The sequence below is a fragment of the Apis cerana genome, linkage group LG12 (genome assembly GCF_029169275.1).
Source record: "Apis cerana isolate GH-2021 linkage group LG12, AcerK_1.0, whole genome shotgun sequence".
NCBI lineage: Eukaryota > Metazoa > Arthropoda > Insecta > Hymenoptera > Apidae > Apis > Apis cerana.
This window is the reverse complement of record NC_083863.1, coordinates 3,906,664-3,924,178: the sequence shown is the minus strand read 5'-3', so window position 1 is coordinate 3,924,178 and position 17,515 is coordinate 3,906,664. Positions and strand designations below refer to the sequence as shown.

General features: G+C 33.3%; 1 protein-coding gene across 7 annotated transcripts in view; it reads left to right on the top strand.

Annotated features, from left to right (window-relative positions):
• The window catches only part of LOC107995534 (methylcytosine dioxygenase TET), a 172,798-nt gene that overhangs the window by 130,049 nt on the left and 25,234 nt on the right, over nucleotides 1-17,515 (top strand). For 6 of the 7 annotated variants that reach the window (XM_062083410.1, XM_062083408.1, XM_062083409.1 and 3 more), the window contains one exon: nucleotides 6,881-7,120. In XM_062083410.1, the coding sequence (XP_061939394.1) occupies nucleotides 6,881-7,120 (240 nt within the window). Of the gene's footprint in view, nucleotides 1-5,314; nucleotides 6,522-6,880; nucleotides 7,121-17,515 lie in introns of those variants that run through there. The other variant, XM_062083411.1, reaches the window with a different exon arrangement.

Here is a 17,515-nt window from a genome sequence, read left to right as displayed (position 1 = left end):
GGCCGCGTGTAATGTACCGCGATTCCAGCCATGTCGGCCGTGTAGGCAGCGGTGGAAAACCGAAGCCCAGCCATCGATAGGCGGCTAGTAATTTCAAACCATCCTGCAAGGCTAACGTTCCGACGCGGAGCGGATTTAATCAGATGGATGAGTGGCGTTAGCCCATATTCGCTGCAATAGATGCAATCAGATTGGATCGCGTACGAAGAGTTAATCGCTTTGCTTATTTACTCTCTCGTGCGTGGGAAAAAAGAATATATATATAAATTTTGTGTAGATACTTCGATTTCTTCTTTTTTTTAATCCTCTCCAGGGATATTGATATATTTCCATACGTTGGTTTTTTTTTCTAAGTTGAAAATTCTTGTAGAATCTATCGAGGATCTTTTAACAATAAAAGTAAATAAAAGATAAATATTTTGTTTTATTAGACGGATCACTGCAATGTCTTGTTATGGTAAGTGTCGTTGAAACGGAGTTAAGTGAAAAATTACTGGCGTTCCAGATTTTCGAGCAATTTGATATGGTAATTATATAAAGAATGTTTGCAAAATGGTGGAATTCGGTTTAATTGAAAAAGAAAGTGTAATAGATGTGCTTTAATTACAATTTGTACGTGTGTGTGTATGTGTTTATGAGCAGTGATTAATTTATTTTGTATTAATTTTAAAGAGTAATAGAAAGTAAATTTTAATAATCTAATTATTAAGAAATTGTTAGTGAATTTTCAAATTTTCTCAAGAAAGGAAATCTTATGTGAAAAATATTTTTTAGAAATTATCTTTATTTCAATGATTTGATGAAGAATAATCTTTAAAATAAAGTGAAATATATTGAAAAGGATAAGATTATGTAATAACTTTCAAGCTTTCAAATGTAACAAAGAAAGACAATATAAATAAATAAACGGATTAGAGTGAGTTAGAGTAAATTTTTTGACGATTATTTATTTGCATTTCAGCCTTTAGTAGTGTCTATCATTTATCATGGATTTGAATAGAACTTTTTTTTTTTTTTTTTTAGGTATTTTATTGTGACATATCAACAGCGAGAAAAATAATTTTAAACGGTAGCTTCCAATAGACTTTTGAAAAAATAAAAAAATTTATCATATATAAATTTTAACAAAATTTTCTCTAACCACTTTTTCGTTAAAAAATTAAAAATATTTATATAAAGATAAAAAAAAATTAATGACCAATTTGATTAAAAGGATGTAAACAAAATTTAATTTGAATTTAAATATAATTTATTCAATATCGATCATTTTTTCTCAAATAAAGCTAAAAACATTCCTCAGATATTATGTAAATCCAAACTTAATCCAAATAATACTAAAAATACTTTTTTTATTATTATTATTATTATTATTATTATTATATCTCTGAAAATGAAAAGCTACATAATAAATTCAAAATCATAAAAATCAATAATGTAATTCGTTTCTTTTCTTACTGTTGTTGTTTTCTTCCATTAAATTCACAATTTGTACAAATGCACAAATATATCGCAAGTATATTTTACCATTTCTAAATAATTATTCCAATTTTTCCAAAGAAAAAGCTTGCTAAAGGAAGCAACGAACATAATAAACACCTCCTCTTTCTAATATCCCCCTTAAGAAGAAATCGATTTACTTCGAAACACGCTCCTCGAAGAGTCAGAAGAGATTCTTCTCACGAGACAATCCCCATAGGCCGGCGAATTATTTCTTTTTACAAGATCGTCAGGTTGACGAGCAAGACGACGGTCAAGATTATAAAGAGCTGCTTGTTTATTCGCTGTGGCCGCAGGTTGCCGCAACAGCGGCTCGGCCAACCCCGTCATAAATGTAAATTGAATTCCGTCGCATAAATTTCCTGCGCGCGGCGTATCCAATAAATTCACCGGCCGATACAATCAGTAATATTCTGTACCATCGTCGATCGGATTACGAAACTCTTCCCGTGTTCAACTTTTCGATTCTTCATGTTTCTTGGATGGAATGGAGGGGGAGGAGAATTATCCTCTTTTTGGTTGTTGTTGGTGAAGATAACGGAGCAGGAGGAAATTGTGTACGAGTTGTTAATTAATCAAGTTCAAGTTGTTCGTTCGTGTTTACGTAATTGAAGTGTTAATTAATAGAATTATCCTTTATTTGATCGTCGTTGAAATTATGAATGAACAGTAGGAGTTTATTAAATTGTTAATAATGAAGAGCAAGTTATTTTGTGTTGTTCGGATGATCGGTTCGCGTATTGATGACACTCTTGTAAATAGACCTTGAAACTGTTAGTTTGGCTTCAGTTAGTTGCCGTGAAATCAATTGATTGATCGTTCAGGGTTATTTATGTACGCGCGATCTTCTGGTCTTTACTAGTTTTGCTATGCATGTTTGCGTGTATCTGTAATCGATAATGTAAATATAAATCTTACTTTACTATTATTGTAAAGTTAATATTGCCGGGTGTTTATATAATCGTGAGATAGAGTTGTCTCGATTCTCGAACGTCGTCACGCTTCATTTATTAACGTAATAAATTGCATTGGTTAAGTTTGATAAATCTTTTTTTACGTTAATTTTTCTTTTTCACTTTTCTTTTTTTGGATTATAAAATCGAAGACGCTTCGTAATATGATATAAAATTAATAATAATTTTATTATTATAAATGTAATATACGCGAAATTTGAAATTTAATTTTATCATTAATCATTTTAATTCTGATTTTAATATTTGTCAGCCTATTTGCTGGAATGTGAAAATGTATTATTACAACTTTAAATTTTAATTCTGTTCAATATATGTAATAAAATATGCAATGCAATGTACGAATGCAAAATACAAACTGATAACCGATTTTTGAACAGTTATTTTGCAAAATTATCTAAAGGAAGCAAGATTCAAATTTTTATCATCTAAAGATACATGGAGACACATGTAAAATAAAAATACACAATTATAAAACAAAAATAGCAAATTAAATCAGCATTATCAAAGCATCATCAATAAATTCCATCAAATCTAATCGTTACTTCATCGATGAGTTTTACCTCCATCCATGTTAAAACGTTTAAATGTACGTGTACGAGGGATATTTAATTTTTATAAATTTTATAGCAAATAAAAATACATAATTACAAGATTGCTAAAATTACATTTCCATTATCAAACATTTTTCTGACAGAAGATTAATATTCCTTTCAACTTTTACGAATTCCGAAATAATATTCAATAGAAATTATACGATTAATTAAAAAAAATTACTTAAAGTAGCAAGATAAATTTCTATCATCGAAAGACCGCAAACATCCCACGTACGTTTAATATCACCATTATTCATCGATAAGCTCCATCCATCCATATACCTTGGAACACCTACAAGAAATTCCTTCCAACTTTTATAAATTCCAATTTAATATTCGATGGAAACGCACGATTAATTATAAGAAATTAGTGTAAAGATAAATTTCTATCGTCGAAAGAGGATATCCCATGTACTTCGATGCACTCCCTCCATTATTCCGCATTCATTGAACACCTATAAGAAATTCCTTTCAACTTTTATACATTCCATAATAATATTCGAATATAGAAATACACGATCAATCACAAAATTACTCGAAGAAAGTAACAAGATCAAATTTCCATTATCGAAAGAACGATTCGATCGATAATCGCGTCTCTCGAAGAATAATATTCCTTTCAACTGTTATTTTTAAATCCCACGATATTCAATAGTAGCACAGCAATTAATTACAAAAATTAGAAAATGATTAAATTTCGAAAAAGTGCAAACGTTCCTTTAAAAATCATCGCGATTCCATCAATGAAGGCTCCATTTAACTGTTATTTTTAAATCGTTGACGAAAATTGCTTAGAACAAAGCAATGAATACTTACGAAGAATAATATTTCTTTCAATTGTTATTTTTAAATTCACGATTAACAAAAATTGCTTAGAAAAGTAACGAGATGAAATTTCGAAAAGATAGAAACTTTCTTTAAAATTAACGCGATTCCATCGATGAAAGCTACATTTAAACGTTATTTTTAAATTCTTTAATTAACAAAAATTGAAGACTTAGAAAACGAGATGAAATTTCGAAAAGGTGCAAACTATTCCTTTAAAATCAACGCAATTTCATCGATGAAATATTCTTCATCTTGAAGAATATTTCAACTATTATTTTTAAATACTACAATTAAAAATTGCTTAGAAAAGCAACGAGATGAAATTTTTAAAAAGTGCAAACATTCCTTTAAAATTAACGCGATTCCATCGATGAAAGCTACATTTAACTGTTATTTTTAAATTCTTTAATTAACAAAAATTGCTTAGAAAACGAGATGAAATTTCTAAAAGGTGCAAACATTCCTTTAAAATCAACGCAATTTCATCGATGAAATATTCTTCATCTTGAAGAATATTTCAACTATTATTTTTAAATACTACAATTAAAAATTGCTTAGAAAAGTAACGAGATGAAATTTCGAAAAGATAGAAACTTTCTTTAAAATTAACGCGATTCCATCGATGAAAGCTACATTTAAACGTTATTTTTAAATTCTTTAATTAACAAAAATTGCTTAGAAAACGAGATGAAATTTCTAAAAGGTGCAAACATTCCTTTAAAATTGACGCAATTTCATCGATGAAATATTCTTCATCTTGAAGAATATTTCAACTATTATTTTTAAATACTACAATTAAAAATTGCTTAGAAAAGCAACGAGATGAAATTTCTAAAAGGTGCAAACATTCCTTTAAAATTGACGCGATTCCATCGATGAAAGCTACATTTAACTGTATTTTTAAATTCTTTAATTAACAAAAATTGCTTAGAAAACGAGATGAAATTTCTAAAAGGTGCAAACATTCCTTTAAAATTAACGCGATTCCATCGATGAAATCTCCATTCAACTGTTATTTTTAAATCGTACAATCGTACAAAAACGAACGAGATAAAATTTCGAAAAAATTAAATACTACAATTAACAAAAATTGCTTAGAAAAGCAACGAGATGAAATTTTGAAAAGAAACTTTCTTTAAAAATCATCACAATTCCATCGATGAAGCTCCATTCAACTTATTATTTTTGAATCGTACAATTAACAAAAACTGCTTAGAAAACGAGATGAAATTTCGAAAAGGTGCAAACTATTCCCTTAAAATCAACGCTCTCCATCGATGAAGGCTCCAACCATCCGCGTCCTTAGAACGTTTACGAGGGATGGTGATAGCTCGAGGGACGTCGTAATAATTGATCAAGTTTGCATCGCGAAGAAGGGGGTTGGTGGGGGCGACCGGGGTGGCCGGTTATAGCTGTCGGGCAACGGCGCTTGTTGAACTATGGAAACCGTTTCAGCCGGCTCGGCCTACTTAGGCCACCTTGATATTTTTAGCATTAGGGTCACACCGGCGTACGCTCGGCCACCGTACCTACCACCATCCTGCCTGCCTTCCTTCCTTCCTCCACGTTTCAAAAGCGGTGCCTGTTTATCGTGATGTGCGGTGCGACGCGTCGCTCGTGCGTGGGTGATCCAACGTGGGGCAGAGGTGCACAGGCAAGAGAGAAAAACACGCTTTGACGAGAGGAGCGAGCAAGGGACGGTGTCGTTCAACTCGACTATTCGAGGATGAAAGTTATTGGATAATTGGGCATGAGACGCCATTCCGCGTTTCTGTCGCGTCGATCTTGCCCTCTCTTTTTCGCGATTTTTTTTATTTTCTTTTTTTGGCGAGGGGGCAGGAGCAGGGTTCTTCAGGCTCAATACTTGGCGATGAAGATTATTAGCGCCGCCTCGTGGTTGAATATGACGTAACGCACAGTGCACGCTAAATCGTGCTTTGGAATGTACAATGGTGTTCGTGGAATGTTCTTGGTTTAGTAACGATCGTATTTCTTTTATTTTATTGTTTGGCTGACTAATTAGGAAGAATGGTAATTCTTACGGAAAGCCGGTTTACGTCGTTTTCGAGCCGAGTTGTGATTCATAGCTTTCACTTTGTGTATATTTCATTATACGCGTGTAGGAGAATTCTGTATGCAAAAAGAACGGAATTGAAGAGGAGGAAGAGTGTTTTTTCTTTTTTGTTTAAGGCTAAGGTTTTTGGTGTAAATTAGTTTGCAAACACATTTTCAAGTGGAAGTGGGCAATCGGTCAATTAATTATCGGTTAAGGAGGTTATTTCACGTGTGAAAATGAACGAGAAATGAATGTTGAAAATTTTCCTCCTCTACTTTTCATATTTTATTTTACGTGCTTGCAGAACAATATATTGTAATTCCCTCGTATCCATTTGTTCAAACAATTGGCACAAATTTTCAAATACATTTAAATTTTATTCTTTTCTTTCAATTTACTTTTACACAGAATTTTAGAGTCATTTTCTATCCAATTGTATCACCAATTCAAATGGCAATTCTGTATGTCTTACTCGATTTTAATTTCAATCTCAGCGTTGTTATTCAAAAAATATTTCAGGTGAAAGTCGAATGGTATCGAAGAAAGTATTATACATTATGGTGTTATTTTTTCGTAAGTGGATATAAAGTGAAAATCATTTTTTCAATCATCCTCCTTATAAAAAAATTATTCCATAAAATTCTATAAAAATTTATCGTTTCCTCGTACGATTTATAAATTTTACAATATTCAAATCGAAATATACTTCTGCCATTATTAATAGAGATTATCGAATGTTTAAAAATGTGTAATTTAAAAAAAAAGAGAGAAATAAAATTGTACTCTCCAAAAAAAAAAAAATCAACATTGAACGTCTCCTCCATAAGAGAAAACGATTTCTAGACAAATTCTTTTCTTCTCTCAAAGAACCATATCTCTCTCTCTCTCTCACGTCGACCGAGGATCATCTCTTTTTTTCCTTCGCATTTCAGAGTTATCGAAAGATCGCCCGACAAGTAAGTACGCCGGATAGCGCGCCAGCAGGCTTAGGCAGTCCACAGACGGGAATAGGCGGGCTCCAACAGCATCAGCAACAACCGCAACAGCAATCGCAACAAACGCTTCATCAGCCGGATCCCATGCAGCAATCCAAGGACAATCTGAATCCGGCGGCGAACCAGCAAACCGGGGCACTTAGGAACGGAAATCCTCCGCCTCCTGTCGTTTCTATAGTGAGTACAGTACCGAACTTCCTCCTTACGACGTTTACGACATTCCCCCGACAATGATGTCTCTTTCGTATCCCGCGCGTCGAACGCGCGTTCCTCGAATCTTTCCACCGTATTTATGACGTGGTATTATCGCGTTAAAATGTAAACTTTACGGCGGAGAAACTTATTTGTGGAAAAGAACATAAAACTCGGAGAAGGAGGAGAGGGGAAAAAAAAAAAAAAAAGGAAAAGAAAAGGGGAAGAAAAAAAGTACGGTGTTTTTCGTGAATAAATCATGATGGTACAAGTGATGAAACAAGTTGTGCATGAGCAAACGGTGGAAAGAAATGTTAATTTAACCGTACGTGAGGTATTTACGCGTTGGCACGGAGGTCATCGATAACCGGTCATGCCGGAATTAATTAAAAGTATTGAAATTAAATTGCAGTGACTCGTGAATGATTATATTCGTTAGAATTTTTTTTTAATCCTTTTGATATTATGCAACGAGTATAAAATATACTCGATATATATTACGATATATTTTATTATTATTATTATTTTTTTTTTTTTAATGATTTACAATGGGGGAAATAAAAGTATAGAAGTATACTTCATATATTCTTCTGAGTAAATTTAGTAAAACATGGAATTTTGTCCGTAATTTTTTTAGACTTAAAAATATAATTTTGAGGTCTAAAGTTTAAAAGTATATAAAAAATTTATTATGTAAATGTAGTAAAAATAAAAATAAAAAGATGTTTTTTACTACATTTTGCAATGTAAAAATATAATCATAATGACGCTTTATTTTATCATGTAACGTGATCGTATTATATTTAACGTTTTAAACTTTAGATTTTAAAAAATGTATATATTCACGAAAATTTCAAAGATTCACAAAGAAATTGATATCCATATACTCAAAATATTAAAATTCTACTTTGCACAAAATTACTCTCGTGAACGATCACGAAATAATCGTGAGAAATGGAAAAAATGTTCTCTTCGATTTGATGATTCAAAAACATTACAAGACGCTTTAATAAATCTTCCAAATCTTATCGAAACGATTAAAAGAGATTTCCAGTTCGCGTGTTGGAGAGTCGATTTGAAATGGAGTCGAAAATCCTCCGATGAGATTACAGCCGTCTTGCTCCCCGAGGACGGCATCCCCTTCCCACTTAGCCACTCCTCTCTCGTAATCTGGCACAGTGTATCGCGCATGTAACGCGTAGCACACTTGAGGGAATAAACAGTTCCCTATCGGTGTGCGGCTCCTTGGAGTATTTCGTGTATGCCAATGCTAAACGGAGGCCAAGGACCTTGACCTAGACCATCGCGGTTCACATTACTTCCATTTGTCTTCGCCCTCCAAGGGAACATGCTTGTTTACTATCCCGGTTTTCGTGTGAAAAATTTGTGGGACGAATTATATATATATATATATATTTTTCAAACAAAACTTTAAAACTTTAATCTTTTATCCAATTTTTTGCAATACGATAATAATTTGTTAAAGAAAAAAATTTATTGAAAAAGTAAAGATTTTTTAATATTTTTCTTTTCAAGAAAAAAAAGATTTAATTCGCCATCATCAATTATATATTATCATAACCGATAATTATTATAAATGAGAATTATACGATAGGAAAGGATAGGAATCCTTTTTTTTTACTTCATCATTCCGAAAGAAGAAGGAACCTGGAATTCCATTCCGACTCATTAGAACTTGAAAAATTCTTACCTGATTAAAAAGAAACTTGCACCGGTATAAACCAGTCCCTCGACGAGCTTCCTCGACAAGCGTCATCCCGGACTGTCGCTTTCAACGAGGCCGAGGAGAGGAAGAGGAAAGCCGAGCAAAGGAGTAGGTTGAAACGTTGCGAGGAATGCGGTTCGCCGCGCTCGTTTCGAGCTCTCGTGCATCCTCTCTTCAGATCCTCTTTTGCCCGGCCCGAGAGGTTACTGGGCAAACCAGTCTGCTCGATCGCGCACCCAACTCTCTCTCTCTCGCACACACACACACTCTTTCCGTTTCGTGCGACACGTGCAAACACGTGTGAGGATAATCCGTGTGTGCGAAACGTACGCGTGTCCAATCCGCGGCCTCCTCGTTGCCTCGTGACGATGTTGCAGCTCATCCACGACTCGTCCGGTTATCGGCTACCGTCCAAGGCCGACACGTTCAACCCTGAATTCAATCTTCTCTCTCTCTATTTCTCTCTATCTCCCTCTCAAATGCGTTCCACGTACGCGAAAATTTACCGCTCCATTACTGTCCACGATCGTGAAAGATGTTGTTGAAAATGGGCGTTCACCTAGTGGATGTTTCTTCAATGTACAACATGTTTGGGGAGGGTGGGTGGTTTAGCCGGCTTGCGAATTTATAAGATCGCGGTAACTTAGAGATTTTTGCTGGTTTCAAGTTTTTGATATAAGCTTCTTTATATAAGGAAGCGTTATAAAGGGTTTAAATTCACAGATGGTTCTCTTAGATTTCTCTTAGAATCTTTTTCGTTATGAGAATCTTCGTTACAGGGTTGTTAAGAGATTGAAAAGATTCTTAAAAATCCGCGATAAATCTCATCTTATTTCTACTCATATTCAAAAGCATCTGTGCAAAAAAGAATCTTGAAGTTTCTCTCTTCGTTTCTACGCGCGTGTATATAATAGAACAGGCTTTAGGTTTTATTCCAAATTTTCTAAAATGAAAAGGAAAAGATAAATTTTATCTTTCTCCTTAACAAAATAAATTTCTCTCTTAATACGCTCTCTTTTTCCACCTTCATACGTCTCCTCCTTCTCGAGTATTCTCGAGGAATCCTCTAAAAAAATCTTTCAAATTTCTCCACTCGCGTTTCTCGAACAAATCCGGGGAAAAAGCTGGAGAAACAGCGCAGGAGAAATCGTAGAAGGTATCGGCACGTTTGCACCCTGGGACGCATCGATGCTGTGCCTTGTTCCTCTCCGTCCGTCATTCTCCGCCTCCGCCACCTCTTGCTCCTCTCTTGATACTGCTCGCTTTTCCTTCCCCTCCCTCCCTTCCTGCTTTCTCTCCGGGACGGAGGTTTCCTCCTCCTCCTCCTTCTCTCTCTCCCTCTTCATCGCCCCCCTCCCCTCTCTCTCTCTCTTTCCATCCGTGTCTCTGTCTCCCTTCGTGAACTGTCTCTCTCGGTAGGTCGGTGGTTCCTGTTCCTGCGGGTATTGATTCGCGTTGGCGGGCGGTCACCGCCCCCATAGTCGCTGTCTGCCGGTAGTCTACCCTTGCCCCGACGTTATGCTGTTATTTCGGCGGCCGATCTCCTCGCAGCCCTTGTCACGAGGGAAAAAACCGCGAAAACGCGACGCCCAGCCACCGCTCGCCCCGGATCGACACGTAACCTCGGTAAGAGCCACCGCTCTTCTCGTTTCGCGTCTCATCCACCTCTTTCGCCCTGTTTTTCTAATACAACCGGGCGCGTGTATCGTAACGCCCGATACCTGCCCACTTTGAACCACTTTGCCATTTCCAGTTTTTCTTTTCCGTTGTCTGTCCAAGTTTTTTCTTCTTGTTTGACGATGCTTTTTTCTTCCTCTCTTCCCTTTCTTTCCTTTTTTTTTGTTTCGTTAGGAGGAGAAATTATTGATGGAAGATTGAAAATTGAGAATTGGAGAGTGCGTATTGTATAAAATACGAAGTAAAAATTAAGTAAAAGAATTGTTTTATCTATAAATTAAAATTGTGATTGTAAGACTTTTAATAATTTAAAATTTTCATTGGGAATCATTTTTTAATGCATTTTTCATGCGTGTTTAAATTTTGTATCCAATTTATTGCATCAATTTTTTAGTAACAGGCGAAAATTGATATTCTTTATTGAAATATTAATGGAATATTTCTTATTGATTGCAATATTACAACCGTATTCAATCGTGCTTTTCGATTACGAATTTTAATCAATGAAATATTTAAAAATGTTAAATAACTATTGCGTTCAAAAGATTCAAATTAAGGATTTAAAAAAAGCATTTAGTTTAATATAGAGAATATTCATGTAACGATTTTGAAATACCAAGTAAAACATACTTATTTTGTTCGTTATTTATGTTTATTGCATATTTAAGATATGGATGTAATTTTAATTTTGCATCCATATCTAAAATTTGCAATAATTGCTGTAATATATTTTACAGTGTTATTTTAATTTCTTGTTACTTCTACCTCCAATTTTTTTATTAATATCGATAATATTTTAAATAATATTTGGAATGAAAGATATAAATGCATTTATGAAATTTCAAAAGCCTTGTTTCTAATAATTAGATAATAACAACAAAAATATTTTTAAAGAAAATATTTTAAAAAATTCTGTTTAAAAAGTTTTACGATATAGCACAAAATAGAATAATAATTTGTTGATTGGGTTAGAAAAATGTATAATATTATTTGTTTTTCTTATCCTTGTTTTTCTGCAAGGAAAATCATATATTGTTAATGTAAAATCATTTCTTACAATTTTTATAATACCTGTTTCTTATTTTTTTTTTTATCTATTGAATGATTGAATTAACTAGATTTCCAATGCGATAATTAATTTTTATATCGATACTTTAAACAATATCGAAAATTTAACATAAATTCCATTAATAATCCCATTATAATCACCCATTATTATTTGTCAAAATTTACTGATTCACTGATTTCCATTCCAAGATCAAAATTTTAGAAAAAAAAAAATTTCGAACATTGATATATCCCCGCCCTTATAATCCCCTCTTTATTCCATCAGTTCAGCCATCTCGACAACAATCTCACGCCGCAACAGCGCCCAACAGCGTTCGTCTCAGAAATGCCGAAATCGAAATAGTTGCGGTGAACGCAGCACGTCCCCCAAAGATGGCGGTCACAACAAAGCGAACGGTGACGAGCGCAGAACGCAGAACGGCCCGAGTTATAAAGGCTCTTGCGTTCACGCGGAACACGTGTTTCGTGCCGCGTAATAAACGATGGTCCGCGGCGTTAATCGCGCGTTTCCACCCGCGCGTTAAACGGGGCTATCCGAACGCGTAAACGCGGTCAACCCTGCGATACGGTAATTGGCAATATCGTCGCCGATAAAGGAATCAACGTTACAGCCGGCCGCACGGCCGGCGCACAATTATGCAGTAAACCGAAACCGCGAAACGCGGCACGCTCGTTGCACGAATTGCGTCCGACCGCGAGGCACGTGCGGTTTTCGCTGTGTCGCGTGCATCGACCTGCACGGGGAATCTCTGAATCCCTCCGTTTCCGCCGTTTTCTCGTCCACCGACGGGAAAGGTTTCGACGCAACAGTGGCTCCTCTAGTAGCACAGTAGTGGTTCTTAATTCGTGTGAGAGAGATTCGTATGAGGTTGTTGTTATGTGGGGGAGATGGAGAGAGCGATTGAGGTATTCGTTTATTATGATAAATCTGTTCTCTCTTGAAGGAATTTGAAGGCTGGTGAGCAATGTTTTAATTTATCTTCGTGATGATTATATTGTAGGTAAATATTTATTGAAGGGTAATTAGTAGGTGGAAAATTATTCTAAAGTAGGAATATGTATGTATGTATGTATGTATGTATATATAGAATGTTTATATGTTTAGATTCGTGGACACGTTTGGAGAGTGAGATTCTAAAGATCAAAACGAGTAGAAAAGTTGTTACTTGAAGCTTATTTATTTAAGTTAAAAGATATTTAAATTCGTATTATTAAGTGGGAACAGAAGTAAGGACAGTTTCGTCGTCGTAACAAAGACAGAGCGAAAATATTCTTTATTTCCGTCTCATTTCGTCGTCTAAATTGCTTATAATTTAAAAAATAAGTTTTAAAGGATCTTTTAATAAAAAAAATGATAAAGAATTTTAAATATTATAATATAGTATTAATAATTTTGAATATTATTTCTTCATTTATTGCCATTAAGTTAAATTTTAAAACAAAAGATTAATATATCAAAATAATATAATATAATAATAATATAGTAATTTAAAAAAAAATTGGATTATTGTTATGGGATTAGTAATAATATTAAATTTACGGATATTAAAGAATTTGAGTTTAATTTTTAAACTTTGTGACAATAAATTTAAAGAAGATGAAGAAAAGATTAAAAATTTTTTCGTCATAATACTTACATATGCATAAAATATTTCTCGAATAAGCCAAAGTTAAGTTAGGTATTCTTTACTGATTTTTACGTCTCATTGAAGATATTTTTCTATTAAAATTATTCCCAGTTATAAATAAGTTAAGTTTATGTTTATAATAAAAAGAATTTGTAATGTATAAATTTCTTAAATTATTTTGTTAATTGTACATTTTATCAAAAGTATGATATTTTATATGATTTTTTTCCTCATTTCAGCCCACACATGGCAATTTATGACGTTCCGAGTTTTATAGTAAATGGCAACCTTGGTCATAATTCTTAAGCGATAATAAGGATAAAATAAAAAGGAAAAAACAAAATTAAATGATTTCGAGTGATTCGTTATATGGTCAATGTGTTTAATCCAGAAATGAAAGCATTTCGAAAATTATAAAATCATTTTTGCTTTCTTGAATACATAAAGATTGAACTATATTTTTACATTAATACTTGTTTTGATAAAAATTAATTGATTAGTTTAAAAAATATTTTATTTTTAAATTTTTATGTAAAAAACAAGATAATGGATGAAATATCAGTTTCTGATAAATTTAAATGATATTTATTCAGTTAGTTATTTTTATAAACAATAATGTGCTTTAATTGATATATAAAAACAAGTATATAAAATTTATAAAATCATTTTCAAGCACATGCACCATATGATATAAATATTATATTTATCATTTAATATATTTTGCCCCATAAAATTTTATTCTATCTTATTATCGTTTTAAAATTACAACTAAGCTAACTTGCGTGAAATTAAATCTGTTATTACATAGAAATAATGGAATGTGAATTTCAGAAATGTGAGGTTCTGAGAAATAATAGAATCATTGATTTTTTATAAGGTATTAATCCTTTGCACTCAACATTGACATCAAGATTGAATATTATAAAATTTATTTTTTCTAGAAAACGTTGAAATAATGAAAAAAAAAACTTCTTTTTTGAAATTTGAAAAAAATTTATTGTAAATGTCTACGTCTATTATTAAAAAAATATGCAATACGAAAATAATCGACAAGATTATAGCGTATGAAACTTCACTAATAATTGTTGAATAGAACAATTTTCGCGTTTACAGTAAAAAAATTTTACTTAATATCGTTAATCAAACTTAATCTGACAGTGTAAGACTCCATTTCGAATTATATTCGTGTTTTAAATTCAACAATAAGAGGGAATATAGAACAACAAATCTGGAGGAACAAAGAAAACGGACAAATTATTTTTATTTGTGATAAAAAAAAAACCCAAGAGAATTGATGGTTTCGCTCAAAAGAATTATTTTAAAAAACACTATTTCATAAAACACGCTATAAAAAGTAAATAAACTATTAAAATCTTATTTTTCTTACGCATATTAAACACGTATTCAGCCTTTAATTATAATTTATTCTACCGGGCAAAACAACAAAACGTTAAAATGTTCTTTTCAAGCACAAAGAATTAATCCTGTTACATCCTTCAAGCCTTCCTTGACTCCAACCATCCTCTTTTATTATTGTAAATACATAAATACGATATAAATACGAAAGAATCATCGCGGATACGTGTATTTAATTTCCTGCCTCATTGTCAGTTTTATGTCGCGAGGACATTTAAAATCTTTTAAAACCTAAAAAAAAAAAAAAAAAAAAAAAGAAAGAAAAAAAAGAAACAAATCAAAGATATCAGAAAAATTCAAGAGCCATCACAAAGAAGATTAATAAGAATCGTACAGTACGAATAAATTCCTTTAATGAAAACAAAGTAAAAATTATTATAATATACATAAATATAAAATCCAGTTCATATCAAGCAAAGGAAAATCGTCACGAATTCCTCATCGACACATATCCGTCTCAGCCACTCTCCCCTCACTCCTCCCACACAACGGCGTGGTCCATCCACGAAAGAAGAAGAAGCAAGTATGAATTCCCCCTCCTGGAGGAAAAAGCACGAGAGGTGTAAGCCCGCGGCTTTGTTCCACAATTTTTTCTCGTTTTCCTTTTACTCTCTCTCTCTCTCTTTCTATGTCTATCTCTCTCTCTCTCTCTTTCCACGGGGATCGCTCGAGGCGCATTGTTTTCGCCGAAAGCGAGCCAGTCGTGAATAAAACCGTCGACCAAGATGCAGATAGCGCGAAATACCCGTTTCTGTCGCGGTCCCCTGTCCCCCTGTTCACCGATTCTTTTCTCGATTTAAGCGAGCGAGTATAAATTCCCGTGTGGTCCCGTGTTTCTTTCTCAAAGCAAGGGAGAGGGTGGGAAGAAGACGAAAATTTCGTCGAGAAGCTAATCGGCGAAGCGTCGAAAAATTTTATGGGTGCCGATACGGGCATCTGTCGACCAGAGTGTCTATCCCTCTCGAGAGAGGAACGTTTTAACGAGCGAGCGTGTATAAATCGTTCGTCGAGAGAGGCGGAGATACGGAATGTTTGAAAAGGAATCGACCAACTGATAGTTTCACTGATGTCTCTCGGTTCGATTGGAGCGCGTTCCACCTGAAAGTGGAAACTGAAATATTTTCGAAAGAGTTGATTGCATAGTAAGATCGTGGCTTTTGATTCGCCGCTCCTCGTCGCGTTGTTTCGTTTCATTTTCTCGTTTATAAATGACTACGTTTAATAAATCATAGCTTTGTCGTTAGAAATGTATAAGGTGTATATGATCGAAGTAAATATAAAAATTGTTATAAAAAAGTTTCGATTAAGGCTTTATTAAGTTATAATTGAAGTTTTAGATTGTAAGTTAATAATTGGATAAGTCTCAATTATCACGAATATGTTAACATTTTGTATATTAAATTATTATTTTTTATCATTGTGCGTATGTATAACATACATGATTACAGAAATCTTACTGTCAAAAAAGATTAGACAAATTGTCTAAATTGCGTTAAGAGAGAGATATAATTTATTCTTTTAAATGGAATATATTTTTTTAGATACATCAATCGATTCATTTATTTTCTGTAAAAAAAGTGTTAACACTGAGAAATATTTATATCGAGAACTGCTTTAAAAGATATTTTAACTTGAATCATTTTAAAACTTATTGTACGAAAAATAAGAAACACGTGAAGCGATACTCGTCTATTCGTATATTCCTTATTTTAAAATTAAAATATCTTTCAAATTAAATGAATAATTTAAACACGATATAATAATTTAAAACTTTTTTATAGAAAATAATAAATTGCATTGATTGCAATTGATGCATAAAAAAATGTGATTCCATATTGGAAACAAATTAATAAATGTAATTATTTAATTATTTAATTAACTTTTATATATTTTCTTTCACGTGTATTATATCTTAAAAAATGACTTATAATAACGACTTTTTTCCGTATTAACTAACGTAAATTTCGAAACAATAATACGCTAGATATAATGAAAATACATAAAATAAGAAATACAACTATATAAATACTTCGTAAAAGTATCCTCGAGTCCATTTAAAAATATCGATAGAAGAGAAATAGACACTGATATAAAATTAGAAGAAAATTGCTAAACTAAGAAATGAATAGGATCTGTCTAATAGTTATACCCTTTTCCATCCATGGTGGTCTCGTAAAAGAAACGCGGCTTAATTATATCTCCTTTCAAATATTTTAATCGCGCGTCGACGCGTTCTGGCAAGAACATTTTAAGAATTTAAAAAAGAAACTTAAGAAATTTCAACAAAGAATAAATCGTAAATTGTGATTATCGCATAATCATTACGAATTGCAATGTATCGGCATTCCAATCGCAAATTCAATAGCTTTCGAACAAATGACGGAATGGTTTGGAAGGAACGACGATTCATAAAAATTTATCTCACCCCTTTCTCTTACCGCATGTCTCCGTCGGAAAAACGATGGACGTATCGCAGACACGCTCTCCCGTAATCGTGGCCCGACATATAAATAGCGCGATAAAAGCTGTTTTACTGCGCGAACGATTCCGTTTTTATCGGTTTTCACGGCGTGTGCCGCTCGCGATCGGCGGCCGCCAGGCGAACGATGGGGAAAAAAAGGGAAAACAAGGAGGATAAAAGAGAGGAAACGAAAAAAAGAGACTGCGCTGTGTAGACAGAGATAGATAGAAAAGAAAAGAAAAGGAACCGTTTCGCGCCACTATTTACCGTGTCGCTAAAGAAAAAGGACGAGGGTGTTAGTGTCTTGAGAGTCGGTTGCAAATAATGTCTCTGTAGTTACTTTAATACGTCTATATTTCATCGTTAAAGCGTGATGCGCGAGCAGGTTGTTGTTCGAAGTACGA